Source organism: Eubalaena glacialis, chromosome X, assembly GCF_028564815.1.
Source record: "Eubalaena glacialis isolate mEubGla1 chromosome X, mEubGla1.1.hap2.+ XY, whole genome shotgun sequence".
NCBI lineage: Eukaryota > Metazoa > Chordata > Mammalia > Artiodactyla > Balaenidae > Eubalaena > Eubalaena glacialis.
The window spans coordinates 132,375,843-132,395,950 of NC_083736.1; the positions used below are offsets into that span (position 1 = coordinate 132,375,843).

A 20,108-nucleotide genomic window follows, 5' to 3' on the forward strand; every position below is an offset into this window, starting at 1 on the left:
ATTTATCTTTCTTTTCTAAAAATTTGCTTGTTCTTCACCCACTTTGACAGTGAATTGGTCTAATAAGTGTTATAGACATAAAGGAAAAAACCGTGGGAAGACTCTCTCCTCCCTCCACCCCTTTTCATTTGAAGGGAAGAAGAGCTGAAATAATTGACAGAAAGACCTAAATCAGGAGTCCTGATTTAGTGGTGTCAGTTCTTTTCCCTGGCCACTGACCAGTCAAAAGAGGTTATGGGGGTGAGTGAGGCTGGCACACACAGCAAGAGTGCCAAGGCTATGCTGATTAGAAGAACCACAGGGTCGTGCTTTGACAGGGCTTTCCCTGCATTCTTATTTAGGATTGGCTCAGCAAATTTTCGATTCCAGTTTTTTTCCCCCATCCCTACCTCAGGTGAAATGGTGGGGCAGGCACATGATGGGCGTGGCCAGTGCTGGGTGCTTTAAGAACCTTGGGAGAGCCCTTGGAATCAGATGTAATTCACATGTAGATTTGTAGAATCAGTTGTTCTTAATATTTGTAATGTCTTGCTTTACACTAATGCATAATGATGGCTGTGAAAGCAGTCATTTCCCAGTTAAGTATATGATTAAATTTTATAAAATGAGAGAGAGAATTCATGAGAGAGAGTGCCCATTCATTACTGGTATTTGAAGTCTTTGGAGTTTTAACAGATGATACTGATAAAACTTAATCTTGAACTGGTTTTAAGCTTTTTCATTGTGGTTTTAAGTTAAAAGTGTGATTTCTTAATCTTTTACTCTGACTAATCCCTTTACCTTTTAACATACTAATATAATTTGTGAGTAATGCACAAGAGTAGTAGTCCGCTAACACATTGGCCTGAAGTATGTGTACTTTTAGATGTACGTATAGCTGCTTAAGCCACTTTTAAACTTAGAGTACCTTTTATAAATATGCCATATAAAATTCTAAAAATATTTGCCATGGGCAAAGAAGCAGATTTAAATCAGGTACAGATAGAATCGAAATTGTCAAAGAAAGAAGCGAATGTATTTTCTATTATCTGTCCTTTTCCTTAATTCCTTTTATAGAACTTTGCAGAAAGAATGATACACGCCACTATACCTGAACATTTAAAATATGCCCTTTTATGCCAAATAAGAGCCTATCTTTGAACTGCCTTAAAAATTCAAAATTACCCGTATCAGTTCACAAGTATTATCAGTTCACAAGTATTAATCAACTCTAATACCTGACCAAAGGAGTTTGAACAATGATGACCTCATAAAATGGAAAGCCAGTTTGACTCTGTCTTTTTGAAAAGAGTCTCTGTTTTGGTTTTGAGATAGATAGACAGACAGACAGATACGGAGGAAGAAAGAAAGAAAGAATTGAAATTATATGAAATTTTATACGTATATATAAAATGTGATAGTTTATGGTGGGGTGTGCTTACTGGTTTGAGGTATGTGTTTTTAAAACCAAACATGAATTATTCATTTCTTACCTTAGGCAAAGTAATAGGAAAAAATGGAAAACTGATTCAGGAGATTGTGGACAAGTCAGGAGTTGTGAGGGTGAGAATTGAAGCTGAAAATGAGAAAAATGTTCCACAAGAAGAGGTATGTTTCTAGTGCGTATGTTTCTGGTTTTTCTAATAAAAGTAAAAGTCTTTTATTGTCTTATTTGACATAGTAACTTAGAGGCCTCCAATATGCACATAATGTGAATGTAAAAATTCTATCAGGCATGCCAGTTAATTGCAGTTGTAGATAACGGCCTCTGTTTATTCTCTAATGCTGTGATTGTGGATTAGTCACTTTAACCCCTTTAAGCCTTATTTCTTGATCTTCAACATGAGTAATCACAAATGTAAAAAAAAAAATGTCTGAAGCACTCTTCACATATTACTTAATGTTCCTGACAGAGACAAAATTGGGACACTAGTTAGGTTTTCTGGCTTTCATCCTTTGGCTTTTTCACTTTGTATGTCTGCTTATTTTGTGTGCTTTACATTCTTTAAAGTATTTGGGGTGGGGGGTTAAGGGTGTGCTCTTCTGTACAATGGTACTGTTTAAAATAAAATCCTTTCAAATTGCCATAATTTTCATATATTTCATAGTCTTTTGTCAAATAAAGTCTTAAAAATTGGTCCTTTTTTTTCTCTTTTGTGTTTTGTGTTTTTCACCAAGGAAATTATGCCACCAAATTCCCTACCTTCCAGTAACTCAAGGGTTGGACCTACTCCTTCAGAAGAAAAAAAGCATATAGATGTAAAGGAAAACAGCACTCATTTTTCTCAGCCTAACAGCACAAAAGTCCAGAGGGTAAGAAATAATTGTCACTTTGAATTATACTAAAAGTAATTTCTTCAACCCAAATGTCACAGTTGGTGTTTTGGGTATTTTCTGTGGTTAGGCTCATAAGGCTACTCATGCTGTATTTGTTTCAAATCTGATTGCCAGCTTATGAGATATTACAAACCAAAGTGATAACTACTTTTCAGTTTATTCACAGTGACAAATCTTATGCTGTAAACATAAAATACAGGGTTGCATTTAGTGGTCACATTTTTCTTTTGAGGGTGGACTTTTATGTTTTCATGCTGTAGCTCTTGAAATTTTACAGGTTGTAGTAGCTCAAAATGTACCCTCTGTTAGATACATAAGTTACTACTTAAAACCATATTATTAAAACTGACTTTCAACATTTGAACTAACCTAATTGTTTAGAAATGGATTTAGAAGTCCTACAGTGAAAGTCCTGCGTTCAGGCTTCTGTGTATCGTTTGTTATAGTTAATGACATCACTTGCATTCCTTATACTGCTTTAGGTGTTAGTGGTTTCATCAACTGTAGCAGGGGAATCCCAGAAACCTGAACTCAAGGCTTGGCAGGTAGGAAAACATTCCTTGAAAATACATTTTAATTTTATATTTGAATGTTTATTCCCCTGGTTAAGAAAGACTACAAATGATCGTCAGAGTTGGGGGATGTGGAGGAGTGTCTGTGGGTTCGTGGACCCATTGCCCTGGGAAAAAGCTCATATTCCTTCCTGCTGCTTATAAGGCCTTTCTTTCACAGTCCCCTGACCAATATCATCTCTTACCACTCCTCTCCCTTGTACTTGAGAGAGGCTTGAGCCATACCTGAAGTACCTAGAGTTCTTGAAACACTACTCTGCTCTCTGTTGCTTCTAGACGTATGCACATGTTTCCTCTGCCTGGAGCACTCTTTTTCCTCCAAGCTGCCACCTTGCTTTGACCTTACTCCTTGTGCAGCTTTCCTTGTATACTTTCCATAGGTCCCCTCCCCCTGACGGGCTCAAGAGCCTTTCCCCCTTTCATGCTCCGATGTGTTCACCCCTATCGTAGCGCTTACTACATATTTACTAGTTATCTAGTCACATTGTTAGTTCCTTGAGGGCAGACACCCGCCCTCAACCTGGCCTGTGAGAACTGTTTATGGGGAAAATATTATGACTCACAAGAGATTAAAAGCAAAAATGCCATTTTGTAAAGAGAAATATAACCGCAAGTGAATTGGATATTCCTCTCTGCTGGGCAGGCCAGTTCTCATCCCAGAACAGGAAATCACTTTTTCCTGGTGTCTGCTCTTGCCTTTCTTTGTCGTAATTTAACCATTCTGGTCCACTAGTAATGTGCTTAAATTAGAGTGGCACTTGGGTACATCAACAGTTTGGAAATGTTGAAAGAGAATTTTTTTTCATTATTTGCTCCACAGTTGATCAACTAAATCTGTGACATAGGGTTTTCAAGCTTATTTTGGTCATATGTGATCCAGGGGGAAGGGCGTAGCATTTCATCATAGGGCATTTTGGAAAATAATATGGTTAACTGCTTTGTAACAAAGTTGGGAAAAAAAACTCAACCGTCATAAATGTTTTTGAGAAAAAGAGATCTGAGTCATAGGCCTGATTGTTTCCATAGTTCATATATTATTCAATCAAAAAAAAATCCATATGAAACCCATGGGTTTTCAGTGGCACCTGATTCTTTAGGTGGTTGTTGTTGCTAGGAAGCAGTGCCTTGCTTACCAGATGGATGTCAGTCTGCAAGCAGTATTTCCTAATTGTCTAGTTTTGTACCCTATCAACAGCCATGTTCATGTGGAAGGAAAAAGAAAAAACCTATTCCAACCCCACATGCATGTAAGACGCTGTGTACTGAGCTCAAGCAAACAAAAGCAGCCCAGCAGTACCCACACCTATCAAATGAATGCTTTTTTTAAAAGAGTGATACTTGCTAAGCTTCTTGGCTTCTCACACCTAGAAACTTCACCTAGAGAATTCTAATGTATCTACATCAAAGCTACTGTGTGCTTTTCTTTAGTCACTTGTGAATATCAGTCACCATGTGAATTTCATCAGTAGCAGAATATTGAATTATTCTCAACTTTGAATGTCATAATTGCCAGCTATTAGTTTGCACAACTGGCCTAGGCTTCCCTGTAACTGTGACAAGAAATAGTTTTCTTCTCATTTGTACTGATGGGCTAGAAGTATACATTTTTAGTCTACTCCTTTTTTAAAATCTATCGTTATATTAAAGTAGTACCATAGGGAGATCAAACTTTCCTGATGATTCAGTCCTTTACTATGTTCAGAGCGCATGATGGAAGTATATTGAAATGCTAAATTTTATGCTCATGGATGTGCCTAGTTTTTTTTTTTCCCTCACAGAATAATTACTAAGTGCATTTTAATTTCTTATTCTTCTTGTTTGTGTTTTGTTTGTACTCTGTTGACTCGGTTAGCAAAGTTGATTTAGTTTCTACTTTTGTACCCTGGTATCTAATTTTGAATTATTTTTTAAAGAATTTGATCTAGATAAAATCTGTAGTAAATGAATTAGAGTATTTTAAAGTATTCGTTTTGTTTATGCTTCTCATGTTAAAGCTTATATAATTTTGAGTTACATAATTTATGAGTTTACCAACATTTAATAGTAGTGTTTATATCATAGTAACCTGATGCATTTAAGGGTTGCTATATTGATCTGTCCTTATACACAGTAGATGTGTAAAATATACCAACTACTTTTGTTTTTAGGTATTGGTTTATATTTTCAACAAACTTTCATGTACCTACTGTTTGTCAGACCCTGTGCTAGGGATTTAGTCATTATTTGCATTTTTCAGATTAATTCATCATTAATTTTATAGGATTATTGTTGCCATTTCTTTTTCAGGGTATGGTACCATTTGTTTTTGTGGGAACAAAAGACAGCATCGCTAATGCCACTGTTCTTCTGGATTATCACCTGAACTATTTAAAGGTGAGAACAGGAAGAACTTTAATGTCGAAACCTTTTGCACTAAAATATAAAAACTCCATAGTAAATCTTAAAGCAGTTAAGTTTCATTCTAGCCTGTACATGATAATGAAAGACCTGTAAAAGATAATAGAAAAAAATTTTCATTTCGTTTAGCTTATTATATTCCTTCTGAAAACACAAGTCAGTTTTCCATCATTATAAATTTAAGGACCAGTATCCCAGGTCTCAAGAAACTCCCCTATTTCCCATTATTCTTCTGTTAAACCCTTATACTCACTTTAGACAATCCTGTCAAAAATACATTTCATCCCATTGATCCTTTCTAGCCCTTGTGAGTTTTTTCCAGGACAAATTTCATGTCTGTAACACCTGCCTTTGTTGTCCCTTTTATGTCATTTATCAAGGAAATCCCAGAGTTTCATGAAGTCCTCTGTTTAAATGTTTACCCTTTGTAATTTTCTCTATACTCTGTTATTACAAAATAGAAACAATTTGTGTCTTCTTATAAATGCACATTTTAGTTAGTATTTGTACGGTTATGCCTCCTCTAGCTTACAAACTGGAAAGCAGGAACCAGGAGGCTGCAAGGCGTAGCAGAAAGAGCACTGGATTGGCAATCCAGTGATTTGCTTGTAGTCTCTCTTCTGCCATGAACTAGCTCTGTGTCTATAGGCAAATCACCTCCCTAGACTAGGTGCTTTTTAAAATTTCTTTTGGCCAAATGTTCTGTAATTCGATAAAATAGAATTTCACCCATGTCACTTTTATAATTTCTTCTTTGTATCCATATGTATCAAAAATATATTGTAACTGGTACTAAATAGTATTTTTAAAGTAACCCGTTTCTATTTTATTTATGATGCTATATTAATAAGAATTTTTTTGCTGATTTCTTAAAGAAATAAAATTAAATAATTTATAGTTATATGTAAACAAGGAAGAAAAATACAATAGCTAGGTACTTCTTATCATTCTTATGGTGGTCAGTTAATAATTGCAAGTGGGGAGGTTTCATCCAGCAAGGTTTGCATGGATAGGATACCCCATTGATTTGCTTATTCACTTTTGCTTTAAAGTGTGTTTTATGTGTAATCTGTTGTATGTGTTTTTCTTCATATTCTTAGCTTAAATAATTTTGAAGACCTGGAGAGTTAGGGTTGCATTGTATCAGTCCCTTGTTCTTTTGACTAATGTTCTTCCTTAGATCTTTTGATTTATTCTTCACAATTGAGTATCTTTTTTGGTTATCAGCAGCTGTCCTGTTGTTGCCATTCTTTCCATCACCAGATCTTCCCTCGAGTGGGCTTGGCATCTCTCACCAAAAGGTGACTGCTTTGCCCCAGTGGGATAACCTGGACTACCATTCTGTTTTGCAAGATACACCCATTCCATGAGCTCTAACTGTACTTTTGGAGTAAGCCACTCACTCAGCTGCAGTCTCTTCTTTGTTCAAGTCCTCTGTAAAACAAATTCTGGTTCAGAGCACAGATGAAGCTCATCTAGATTCTTACCTGCCCTTTTCCTGAGGCTGCCATAACCAAGATTTTAGGAACCTAGCTTTACGGAGGCTTCCCCAGTGACTGTTCATGTGGGCAGCCCCTATGACGGCCTCTGCTTGACTGAGACACCCAGTGCTACTCTAGTTGTGGATCCAGTTCCCTGTAGCTAGTAAATAGATGCTTATGGGTAGATTGGAAGAAGAAGGGTTAGAATTGAGACTTCATCTGGATTTGACAGAACCCAACATATTGGAAGCATTGTGTGTGAGGGTCTGTTAGTGGACCCCAGGTGTATATTTTGATCAACTGACTATACTGTTCGTCATACTTGTTCTAGCAGAGTTGTAGTCTTTAAGAGGTTTTCAAGGCATGATATAAGATATCCAACTTGTTTTTGTCAACTATTAAATAGTTCCCCTATATAAGGAATATAAACCTTTTCAGTTCATCGAAGATAATTGTTTCTTAATTGTATAGTCACGTCCAAAGACCTGCCGTAGTATATGTTCTTTGAAAGCAGAAGATGGCCCAGACTCAATGTTTTGTTAATTAAGATATTAACTGACAAATCTATTTCAATTAAGATTATTTACAATGTGTGATTTTTAAGGTTAGCTGGTTAAACCTTAAATGTCATTTATCTGTATTCATACGTTTTAGAGTTGTTTTATTCAATATCCTATTACCAAGAAGTCCCAAAACTAGCATATTTGTGCCTTAGCAGATCTGTCGGATAGTAGTGCCAAATTAAATAACTTTAAATTCTATCAGTATAATTTTAATGCTCAGTATTTTTGTTATATCTCTAATTCTGGACATCAATAATATGTTATCTATAGTAATTTTATTTTTAAGGAGACCATTCAATTTCCTGATAATTCTGTGTAACAGTGTTTACTATAAATTTAGAACTGAAATTGAAATATTTCCAGTATACTTTTTATCTGATGAAAAGGAGAAAGGTATTATTAAGTAAAATGTCAAACTATTTTTACTGTTATCTTGTATATTTTAAATAGGAAGTAGACCAGTTGCGTTTGGAGAGATTACAAATTGATGAGCAATTGCGACAGATTGGAGCTAGTTCTAGACCACCACCAAATCGTACAGATAAGGAAAAAGGCTATGTGACTGATGATGGTCAAGGAATGGGTCGAGGTAGTAGACCTTACAGAAATAGGGGGCACGGCAGACGCGGTCCTGGATATACTTCAGGTACAAACTAAGCATTTTACTCAGTAACTTTATCTGTTCCTAGACTTAATAGCTGCTAATCTCTAATACTCATTAGAACCCCATTATAACAGTTTCTCACTACATGGTTTCCAATTCACAGTGGGTCAAATTGTGTTGCAAGAGACATAGAGTAAAAACCTGATAATAACACATAGAGTTCACAGGGCAGGTGTGAGTTCTGTCCACATTCTGACTGGGGATAAATCTGCTTAAGCCCTTGTATGTTGATGACTTTCCTAAGGCCTTTCCTGATTTTATTACTGTATAGCCAAAACTTTTTTCATTTGTGTACTGTGGCTCATTTTTTGTCAGGCATGTGCTGGTCATACTTGCTGGATGGACTGTGTAAATCAGGGGTCTGCATCCTGTGGCTCGTAAGGTGATTTTGAGTGGCATGGCCAAAGTCAGCCCTAGGCACAGTCAAGAAGTAGGCGAAGTTTCTCTTTGCCGTCTCAGCTCTTCTTTCAGTGCTTCTTTCTTCTCTCCCAGTACCTTTCATTGAACGCTGTCCCACTGCCAGTGCCTACTGTCTTTCTTGCTCAACTGTGTATCTACTATGTAACTTGCTAATGATGGTATAAGGTATAATCCATCTCACAAATATTTGCATTTCAAAAAGGAACTCTTTAAGATGGAAAAGCCTTCAAGATCCACAGGAATGAAGCTATAATGGTGAAGCTATAATTGGTCATTAGCTCCAACAGAGGAAGAGAGAGAGGTAGTAGAGCTGATATTCTGGAGTGGGGGAGAGAGACACCTACTCCTAAGGCCAACCTTGAACCTAACCCCTAATCCCTCTCCCAGCAGTCTGTTCTTTATGCTGTTGAAGTCCCCCCTCACCGTGGAGCTCTTTTCCCCACTCCCATCCCTTATATCATTAACCCAGCTCCTCAGGCATAACAAGTTTATTACAATAAATCCTTTATAATGGTCAATTATTCCAGTGGGAGTGGGAGGGAAGGTTGTGGACCAAGCATCAGGCAAGCATATCCCCATTCAGCTAGGTCCAATCCCTGATCACACAAGAGACCCTTCCCTGAGATAGTAGCCATGGTGGCCACCTTTGCCACCCTCTCTGAGGTGACCAAAATGTATGCATTCCCCTCTGTCCCTGGGCCAAACCCTGTTAAAAGGAACCCTCTTTATAGAGGTTTTGTTGATCAAGGTATTGCATTTAACTGTTGTAGACAACTTTTCCTCCAGAGAGCACAGATGTTTAAAGGAGCACAGCTGTTAAATGATGTGGCATACTCAGGTTTGAACTTAGATGGCTAATAAAATATCTTTTATTATTTTTTTTAATGAGAACCAAAAATGTTTAAAACAAAAATTACCTCAAATATTGTGGAAACCTTCATTTTGAATTTAAGATAATTTGTTTTACAAAATGGAAGGTGATAATACTCTTTGGTGGGCTTATAAATTGGGAAGAGTAATGGATTACCCCTGAAACATCTCTGGAAGCTTCTGTTAACCTAACTTTTTTTTTTAAGTCGGACAACGGTATATAACTTTTAACTCTCGATAGGAACTAATTCTGAAGCATCAAATGCTTCTGAAACAGAATCTGACCACAGAGATGAACTCAGTGATTGGTCATTAGCTCCAACAGAGGAAGAGAGGGAGAACTTCCTGCGCAGAGGAGACGGGCGACGGCGTGGAGGTGGAGGAAGAGGACAGGGAGGAAGAGGACGCGGAGGCGGCTTCAAAGGTACAGAGGTTTTCATCTGTTAAGAAATGAAGGTGAACTGTAACAGCTGTCTGAAGTTCTGTGAAGAACCTTGCTGTTTCAATGATGTATTACCAAGACCCCCATTTCTCTGGTTTTGTACTGGTCACCATGGGAAAGGCTCATGTAATTGGCAATATTAGACAGCCTTCCCTCTGGTTCACATAGAATAAATATATGAATAAACACTGATAACTAGTTTCACTTCTTTGGGTATTCTAAACATCACATCTGATCATTAGCTCAGGTTGACCTGTAACAGTGGATGCAGAATTGTGATGCCTTAGAAATATTTTCCGTTCCTTGGTAGCATGCTAGATTATTAGCCAGTGTGTAACTGGAATCACTACGTTGTTGATTCTATGTTAGATTCTGTGGTGGATCTAAGTAAATTGAGGATGTGGGAACAAAGAACTTCCAATAAGCATGTCAGAATCAGTGACCATTCGAACCTTTTAAAAACATCCCTATAGGAAACGATGATCACTCCCGAACAGATAATCGTCCGCGTAATCCAAGAGAGGCTAAAGGAAGAACAGCAGATGGATCCCTCCAGGTAAACCTGTGTGCCTCTTTTCATCTAAATTGCTTGAGTTACAGTAGTTTGAGATTTATAAGTTTATTTTACTTGATTTTTAAACATGTTCAAAGGTTGTGAATTTGGTATATTGAAATATTTTCCTTTCAACATTACATTTGTGGGCAGTCTTAGTCCTTTGTGACAAGTATACAAAGAAGATTTCTCTAGAGAATATGCAGTCTCAGTATTTCTGAAGACTTTGCAGCCACAGTGTGACTTCAATACCACATTGGTGGTCCAACCCCCCCCGCCCCCCCACCAACTGCCCAAGAAAAGAAACATCCAGGAATGTACCCAGAGAGACTTGCGTCAGCCCTGTGGGTCCCTCCTCCCGTGAGTTGCAGGGATAGAGTGTCCTCTTTGAGTGGAGAGTAAGGGGAAAAAGGTGTCTGGCTCAAGGGTAATGATCATGATACACAGGGCACTGCATGACACTCAGCTGGTACATGCTGAATCAGTCAGCTGCTTATTTACAGCCAGCCTCTATTCTGAGAACCCCATCTCCAGTGGTAATCACCTGTGCCGAACCCATTGTTAAGTAATTTTAAAATTACCCCTGAGCGTGTCCAGGCAGACACCTTTGCTGAGTGCTTTGTGTGTGTTTTATCTTACTTAATCTTTCAGCAGCCCCCTGAGGTGTAAAAAGTTTTATTATTCTGTTTTATAGGTGAGTAAACTGATGTTTAGAAAGATTGAATCACATAGTTGGCGTACGGTAGAGTGATATTTGAATACTGGTATCTGACTCCCAGAACCCATGTTCTCTTCTGCTGCTTCTTTAATTCTGAAGACTTAATCCAAGTAGTTAGGGTTCCTTCATGACTATGGACTATTGGTTTGGGACCAATACCCAAGATTAGTGAGAGATGATTTTTAAGAGCAGAAACTCCATGATGGAATATTTCTTAGAATTCATAACGGTTGTAAGTAGGTGTTAACTGTTGGCTGGTTCTTAAGGACCAGCATAGAAAAGACCTTAGACGTAGATAGAGATCGATGAAATAATGCACACACATGTGCCTTACAGAGATGTAAGGCGTTTATGTACCAGTTTTATAATTCCGCTCTTCACAACCCAACAGTTAAAACAGTCACCCAGGACCAACACTTAAACGCACTTTGAAATTACAGCAAACCATTTTGGGATTATATGTCACATTTGTACTTGAAGCAGGTCAATATTTGTAATTGTTTTAGGCCCATTTGTCAATATTATCTTCCTTTTGTACAGCATCTAGAAGTCTGTTAGCAGTGTTTAAGTGTTCAGTGTTGGCACTTAAAATATTACATAAATCTCAGAATATTATTTTTTAAATTGTATTCATCTCTACACTCTTCCTGGGATTCCAGTTCTTCCACACATTAGTGTCTTCAAATTTCCCTGTACCATTCTTATTCTTCAGAGTTCAAGTTGTATGATCATCTGACTTGCCTCATTGAAGGCAAGTAAGTAGCCTTACTGAAGCTACTAGAAACCAACGCTCGTATTTTTTTTATTGTAAGACAGTGGGAGCCCTCAGTGTAAGGAAACTTAATTATACTCATGATAGACATAAAGATGTCAACTAAAGGCTAGTTAAGAAGTGAGTTAGTTAAGTTGTTACTCTGGTAACATCAGAATAGGAAGACAGTAATTTGTGTCTCTCCTCCTGGGTTTCACAGTCTTTGAAGAATAACCCATTTTTTTGAACTCTAGTATTATAGACATGTATATTTTGCAATCAGTAATAGTAATTCGTTTTAACTATTTGTTTCTCACTGTTTTGTTCTACTTAGAAGAAGACACAGTAGGATTGTGAGTTTTTATCTAACTTTGGACACAGTGAGATGACCAGTGTGTTCCAGTTAAAGAAGAAGAGTGTTTTTAAATCATAAACCAAATAAAGATCCTACCTGACCATAATTTCTTGCACTTCTTCTATTCTCACCCCCATATCCCCCTTTTAAGATGTGGAATTTACCCTTCGGGCTTAAATTTCTCGTCAGGCCAATTACAGATTACAGTAGGATATGGTCTGTGTATATAACAACTGTAACTTGTTTTAGATCAGAGTTGACTGCAATAATGAAAGGAGTGTCCACACTAAAACATTACAGAATACCTCCAGTGAAGGTAACCGGCTGCGCACGGGTAAAGATCGTAACCAGAAGAAGGAAAAGCCAGACAGCGTGGATGGTCAGCAACCACTTGTGAATGGAGTACCCTAAACGGCATAAGTCTGGAGTTATATCCCCTATACCATTTCCGTAATTCTTATTCCATATTAGAAACTTTGTTAGGCCAAAGACAAATAGTAGGCAAGGTGGCACAGGGCATGAAATGAACACCAATTCTGTTAAGAATTTTATTTTTTGTCATATTGGCCATAAGCAACAGCTTTCAGATTTGCACAAAGAAAGAGATCTTAAAATTTTGAAACATTACTTTTAAGTAATTAAGTATACTTAGCACTTCAGGACAGGATTTTCGTTTGGTTTATTTTTTAAATACCAAGCAGTGGTATTCTTTCTTAATTTGGACCGTTACCCTGCGTTGGGTGATAACTCACTGGTACATTTCAGTTTTTCTGAATAAATAGCATTTATGGTAATCATATTACACTTCTGTTTTCAGTCTCATACGGAAGGCCAATGACATTTCATGTCCTGTGTCAGTTTATGTTTTGGTCCACTTTTCCAGTATTTTAGTGGACCCTGAGATATGTGTGATGTGACGTTTGTCATTTTCATTAGCAAAAAAAAAGTTGTATGATCTGTGCCTTTTTTATATCTTGGCAGGTAGGAATATTATATTTGGATGCAGAGTTCAGGGAAGATAAGTTGGAAACACTAAATGTTAAAAGATGTAGCAAACCCTGTCAAACATTAGTACTTTATAGAAGAATGCATGCTTTCCATATTTTTTTTTCTTACATAAACATCAGGTTAGGCAGTATAAAGATTAGGACTTGTTTTTGTTTTTGTTTTGTTGCACTGAAGTTTGACAAATAGTGTTATTGAGAGGGATGTGTAATTTTTCTATATAGACAGGAGAAGAAATAACTGTCTTTTCATTTGAGAGAGGCTAAAACATTTTCAGCTAGGAACAAATCTTCCTGGTCAAAAGTTAGTAGGATATGCCTGCTCTTTGGCCTGATGACCAGTTTTAAATTCGAGCTGTTTTTATTTTGTCCTCCCCAAGTTTTGTGAAGTTTTTCATATTTTAATTTCAAGCTTATTTGGGGGAGATAGGAAGGTCATTTCCATGTGTGCATAATAATCCTGTGAAGTACAGGTACTTTGTCTAAGAAACAATGGAAACAGGTTAAATGTTTTGTAAACTTTGAAATATTAGGTCCAAATGTATAAGCAGAATTGGAAAGCAGACTAGGATTGGTTAACAAATGATACTTTTTTTCTTTAGTTTTTTGACGTGTTGGATTTTGGGTTTGAGTCTCTTTTTTTTTTTTTTTTTTTTTTTTTTTTTGTTACGAACGAGATTTACAGAGGAAAAATATGTGAAGGACCTTCACTCTAAGATGTTATATTTTTCTTAAAAAATAACTCCAAGTAGGGGTACCACTGAATCTGTACAGAGCCGTACAAACCGAAGTTCTGCCTCTGATGTATTCTGTGAGTTTGTTTCTTTGAATTTTCATTTTACGGTTACTTTTCCTTGCATACAAATAAGCATATAAAAATGGCAACAAACTGCACATGATTTCAAGAATATTAAAAAGTCTTTTAAAAGTATTGCCAAACATTAATGTTGATTTCTAGTTATTTATTCTGGGAATGTATAGTATTTGAAAACAGAAATTGGTACCTTGCACACATCATCTGTAAGCTGTTTGGTTTAAAATACTGTAGATAATTAACCAAGGTAGAATGACCTTGTAATGTAACTGCTCTTGGGCAATATTCTCTGTACATATTAGCAACAACAGATTGGATTTTATGTTGACATTTGTTTGGTTATAGTGCAATATATTTTGTATGCAAGCAGTTTCAATAAAGTTTGATCTTCCTCTGCTAAATTGACGTTGATGCAATCCTTACAAATGATTGCTTTTAAAAATTTTAAGATAGGAAAAGAAATCTATAAAGCGTTCTGTTACAAAATGTAACTGTATTACCATTGGAAATTTCACATGTCATAGGAAGTTAGCCGTTATCTACCAACTTTCAAGAACTTGTTCTTGTTTAATAAGGTGAAAAAAGTCAACAAAATGGTACAGAAGCACATTGTGCCATTACAATATGCACTAAGTCTCTTTTTTACAAAGGCTGAATTCAGCAGGGCGCTAACTTGCTTAAATGTGAATTACTAACTTCTAAAACTGTAATTTGAGTCACATGTTTTCAAACGGAGTTGGAGTTTATTCATATTACAATATTTGTGTGCTAAACGTGTATGTTTTTCAGTTCAAAGTCATGATGTTTTTAAAATCTTATTAAAGTTTCAAAAATCTGAAGATTGTTTATCTAGATGTAAATTTTTATTAAAAAGTTGCACTTATGAAAAAGCAAAAAATTAGTCTGACAGATGTTTGCTCCTGGTCTTAAATTTCTAAATATAACAAAAATTAACGATGGGGGGAGGTATTAATCATGCAAAGCATACATTATGCCTTGCAAATAATCTTTTATGTGCCCTTAAAAAGCAGAAAGGTAGATATTTGAAAATAATTCTACATATTCCCAGTTAGAGGATTTGAACACATTAATTGCATAGGATGCTACTAAACCGTGTTAAACACATACTCCTGTCTGAGCACACATAAACTTACCTTGCCATTTGGAAAATATTAAATATGTCTATTTTGAAAAATGTTTTTTGATGTCAGTATCTCAGTGATAAAATACATGACAGGTTTGTAGGTAGAATGTGTCTGAATTGGCTATTGTGATCAACTTCACGGAACTCTGGCACAGCCTAGAAAAGTGGATAGAAATGGAGAGGTGATCCAGTGATGCAGCACAGTCTCTCTACATAAGTGGTTTTTTTGAGGAAAATCCATCTTTGTTTTCTGCTTTTCTAGTTTTTCATTCTGGTACTTTTCTGGATTTCTGTTACCCGTTCTGCCTAGTTCTGGACTCTTGCACAGTCCATTAGAGGTGGTTAAGTAGCAGCCATCCTCAAGTAACTTTGTTGGGTTTTCCTGGTTTCGCATTTCAGTGCTTGCTACACGTGAACAACCTATTGGCGGCAGCAGGCTTGAGACTTGGCTCACTCAGAGGCATTTCTCCCATCTGACCATGATCTTCCCGTTCCTGGTGGTTAGGAATATAGTGCCTTTTAGAGTCAATATAGTGATTTGATCACTTTTGAGCCAGTTTGGTTCATGGCCATAAATAGCATCTTTCCCTCATGACCCTCTGATGCCTCTGATAAGCAGTTATTCTGAAATAGCCATTACCAGATGCTAGTCTTGATTGCTCAGAAGGCTTAATGTGTACCAGTATTTAAATTTTGATCATCTTTCCCTCTGTGTGTTTATCTAGGGCTGTTTAAAAATTTTATTTGGGGCTATTTAGAGATTTTCTTTCCATTTCTCTCAGAACTTTCCATGAAGAAACGGAGAAATCTGTATTTTATGCTGATGAGTTTTATGTTAATGGGAGAGGCATTAAAAATCTTTGCAAGTTGCACTTGCTAAATGATTAAAGATAGGCTTCAAAACTAAGTGCCTAAAGGTCTTCCCACCAATTTCTATATACCATACACTTGATTACAGGAGTAGGTCCAGAACTGGAAGGAAGATGTAAGTGTCAACAGAAGATGGTTACATGCAGTCCTGAGAACTGGGGTATATCATCATTATTCAGTATCATACAGAACATAGATGGCTTATGGTAAGAGGAGAAAAAAAATTCCAGTGTTATTTTTGGTAAATACTAAGGCATCTTTGTCAGATTTCCTTGGAGATCAAAACCTGTAAGGTATTAACATCAAAGAACAGAGTACTAGTGCTCAAGGAATATATATCATTAAAAGTTGCAAGTGCAGCATGGATACTACGTGATAAAAAGGAACCTAAGGAGTTATGCTGTGAAGAGGGAGGAATCAGGAGGTAGATCCCACACTTGACCAGGGCGTAGACTAGCTCGGTGGTTGCTGGAAGAGTCATGTCACCTCTCCAGGTTCCGATTTCTTCATGGGTTAAATAAGTGGTTGCTAAGGTATCCTAACTCCAAAGTCGTATATGCATTAAGAAGGTATTCATGTTTTATATGGAGAAAACTACAGAGTAATTGTTAACGAAGCACCCACCTGATTTCATCTGGTTCTCATTAAATATTTAGTGAACATTCACTACATAGCAGGCACTTCACAGGCTTCTTGGGGATACAGAGATAATATTTCAGGCCTTCAAGAAGCTCAGTGTCGAGTGGGAGAGCTCAGTGAGTCAGTGGGCAGTTCCAGCACATGGTACAGTAAGTACTAAGATGCCCAGGGTGAGGTGGGAGCACATAGAAACAACCCAAATCGGGGTGGCGTGGAGTCGGTAAAGGGCTTCTCGGGTGAAGTGAAATCTTACCTAAGACGGAGGACAGGTTGGAGAGGTTAGCCAGGAGAAAAAGGGCTGGGGCCATTGATCTAAGCATGAAAAAGTCAGTTTGGGAAGCTTCCCGAAGCTTCGGTGTGGCTAGGCCACAGGATTTGAGGTAGAGAGTGAGAGAGGTGAGAGGAGAGATACGGCCAAGGAAGGCCTACGGTGCCATGTTAGAGGTTTGACTTTCGGGAGCCTTTGAAGGGTTTTAAACGAGATCAGATTTACACTTGAATAAGTGTGGAGGGACAGACAGGATTGCCCACCACTCCAGGAGCCTCTGTCAAGTTGCCTCGTGACCACCTAGCAGGAGGGACTGAGCCCACATCCAACTTCCTGGACGTTCCTCTGCCCCACAGTCCAAATCCAGCTTCCCAAAGGTCACAGGTGCTAGCAGGCTGTGTTCCCAGACAGCGCCCCGGACAGCTGGCATTTAAGCCCTGGTTTGATCCTCTGCCTGCAAGGCCACCACCATCAGCGTTGCCCTGCGGAAAGGTAGACTCCCAGGGAAGATACACCTTCCCCTGGAGCCCAGCCCCGGGGATGCAGCCCGCAGGGCCCCAGCCTTTGCATGTGTCTCTGTGGGAGAGAATGGGCGTCCACGTGCGTCTTCTTCCTGACCCTTACTGGTAATTTTCCCTCATTAAAACCTTTCCCTCTTGCATGCTGGTGTGCTGTTTGCCTTCACCCACCGAGTCACACAGATCGTGCCCCACATGAGGCAAACTCCACTTATTCCAGCTCTGGCCTTTGGGAAACTGCAGAAGGGATCAACTAAGCCATATGAGGGCTGCACAACACCCCTCCTAGGGCTAGCGGTGGGAGGCCTAGCTGAGCTGAAATCACTGGTGAACATGTTGTTTCGGCCTTGGTCTAGGGCCATACCATGTGCCACAGAGGCTCTGGAAAGTCCTCCACGTGAGGCAGATAGAGACTGTTCCATCCCTTGGTACTCCCTACAAGTCAGTCAGCCCTGTGAGCCCTAAGGGAAAAGAAGTTGACAGAAAAGAGCCCTTGGTCTCAAGTGCCATTGGAACAGTAGATGCAACCTAACCTCAGACATGAAACCTGGCACTGTGCAGTGTACCACCCAGGGGCTTATTAGGCAGAGGGTGAGGGATTGAGGTCCAGACCGAGGGTCTTCAAAACACAGGGAACTGGACTCCCAACAATAGTCACAGCAGTCCCATGAGGCTTGAACGGCTTACATGATGAAGAAGCTACACCCATGAGGTAAGTGGCACTGAATGGCCAGCATTTGAGGTTTACCACCAGATTTCCTTTTGCCAAATGAATTGGCTAGTCCAGCCAATGGGGAGAGAGCACATGTGCCTGCCCTGGGCTTGCATCGGATGCTCGGGGAAATCAGACACGTAGCCGCAAAGAGGAGACTTCCCTACTGAGGCCACAGCTGCTTTGAGGCACGTTGGCACTATAGACCGACGGTGTGAAAATCCTGGGCGTCAGGGATAACTTGCGAGCAAATGACCTTAATTCAGAGAACGCTGGAGAAGCCAATGGGATCTTACATGAGCAGGACATCCCTAACTTTGCTCCTTCTACCAGGGAATGAGGGATGGGATAATCCTTCGGTGCTGATTTAGGCCCCACCCAAAAGAGGAAGAGGAGATAAGGGGCCCTGTAAGTTGCCCCAGGACCCGGCAAAAATGAAAAGGCCGGAGGCGAACACTCCAGGCTTCCTTCTGAGGCTCCCTCAGGCAGCACTGTTATGGCTCTGGGCCTTGAACAAAGGGATTGCTAAGGAAGGAGAGAGATGGGAAAAACCAAGAGGGTGGTCAGCTGATAAACAACCCGACTCACTCTAAAGAGGTTGCAGAGAGAAGATAGGGGTGCAGGAAACAAAAATGACTGATTTGTGAGCGGGCATCAAGGAGACCCCTATGGAGAGCTGACGCAAGGAGATCCTGGGTGATGAAGGCCGTTAGTTTTCCCCACTACCTGGACAGCAAGTCTCCAAAGCCTCCTCCTGTGTGCTTGGAGAAGGGTGCAGGGGAGGAAGTGAAGCAGTTAAGCACATATTAGTGCTGCTAGAATGAGACTCCCCAGCCCCACAGGCCTCTGTGCTACCCAGGAGACTGATTTTCTAGCCCGAGTGCGAGAGGGCCCTTCAATCCAGATTTGAGTCCCTTCAAAAGCAAACTCAGCCTGGGGGCCAGTCCTCTGCCCTCTTCAGAGGGATTGCTGAGTTTGTGCCCTAGTCCACGTCTTCCGGAACATAGGTGCGGGGAGAATTCTGCAGACCTACCAGCCACTGGAGTCCAAGGAGCTGTCGTTCTTGGGCCCGATGGGTCCACAGTAAGTTTCTCTGGCAGGATTTGAGACTGGTTTTACTTACACCCAGAGACTTGGCACAATTGCTGCAGATGCCGTTGGCCCCTTTGATGGGACCGTGCTCATGGTCCCTTTGTCAGACTGCAGGATTGGTACAGACATGCTGGGTTCCCTCAACCCAGCATAGTACCCTGATCTGCTGGGTGGGTGTGGGCATCGCCATCGCTCCTGGTGACTACAGAGCCTCTTGTATTTTCAAAGCCTGCCAGGATTGTGCAGCTGAAACAGTATCAAGTACCAGTAGGTGAGAAAGACAACCCGCAAGGCTTATTCCATTGCCAGGAGGGAGTGGTAGTGCATACTACCTTCCAACTCCCAGCCTGTGTAGCCAGTGAGTAAATCCAGTGTCTGTGTCCCCTGATTGCAGATCACTGCGGCTTTAATAGTGGTCACCATGTCACTCAAAGCACTTGATATACCAATAGGTGACTGAACTGACTGCATCCATTACTGGCACTCAGTATGTGGCCGGCAGCTGCACTGTCCGGGCCTTCAGCCACTAGCCACGTGTAGCTGCTGAGCAATCAAAGGCTAGTCTGAATTGAGATGTGCAATTCTCAGTGTATTTAGAATGCACAATGGATTTTGAAGACTTAGTTTGAGAAAAAGAATGAAAAATACCTATTTTTTATATTTAAGTGCTGAAATGTTAATATTTTGGATCTATTGGGTTAACTGAGCCATGTTAGTAAAATCAGTTACACCTGTCTCTTTTTACCTTTTTTTTTAATATAGTGATTACTAGGAAATTTAAAATTACACGTGTGGCTCACATTATACTACTCTTGGACAGAATTGCCCTAGACATTGCTCATGTTCCTTGCTCTAGATTTCTCCAGGAAGAAAAAAAAAAATTATTTTGTTTTCACTTGGCAGAGCAGGAAGCTCATTTTTACTGTCCTACCTCAGGCATGTTGA

General features: G+C 39.2%; 1 protein-coding gene across 17 annotated transcripts in view; it reads left to right on the forward strand.

The window, feature by feature from the left end:
• The window catches only part of FMR1 (fragile X messenger ribonucleoprotein 1), a 36,133-nt gene extending 22,387 nt beyond the window's left edge, over nucleotides 1-13,746 (forward strand). Inside the window, exons 10-17 of one of the 17 annotated variants that reach the window (XM_061177725.1) lie at nucleotides 1,478-1,587; nucleotides 2,158-2,292; nucleotides 2,799-2,861; nucleotides 5,175-5,261; nucleotides 7,780-7,975; nucleotides 9,561-9,707; nucleotides 10,199-10,281; nucleotides 12,352-13,746. In XM_061177725.1, the coding sequence (XP_061033708.1) occupies nucleotides 1,478-1,587; nucleotides 2,158-2,292; nucleotides 2,799-2,861; nucleotides 5,175-5,261; nucleotides 7,780-7,975; nucleotides 9,561-9,707; nucleotides 10,199-10,281; nucleotides 12,352-12,513 (983 nt within the window). In that variant the 3' untranslated portion in view covers nucleotides 12,514-13,746. Of the gene's footprint in view, nucleotides 1-1,477; nucleotides 1,588-2,157; nucleotides 2,293-2,798; nucleotides 2,862-5,174; nucleotides 5,262-7,779; nucleotides 7,976-9,524; nucleotides 9,708-10,198; nucleotides 10,282-12,081; nucleotides 12,209-12,351 lie in introns of those variants that run through there. The other 16 variants (XM_061177729.1, XM_061177731.1, XM_061177724.1 and 13 more) reach the window with 16 other exon arrangements.
• The last annotated feature ends 6,362 nt before the right edge of the window (nucleotides 13,747-20,108 follow it).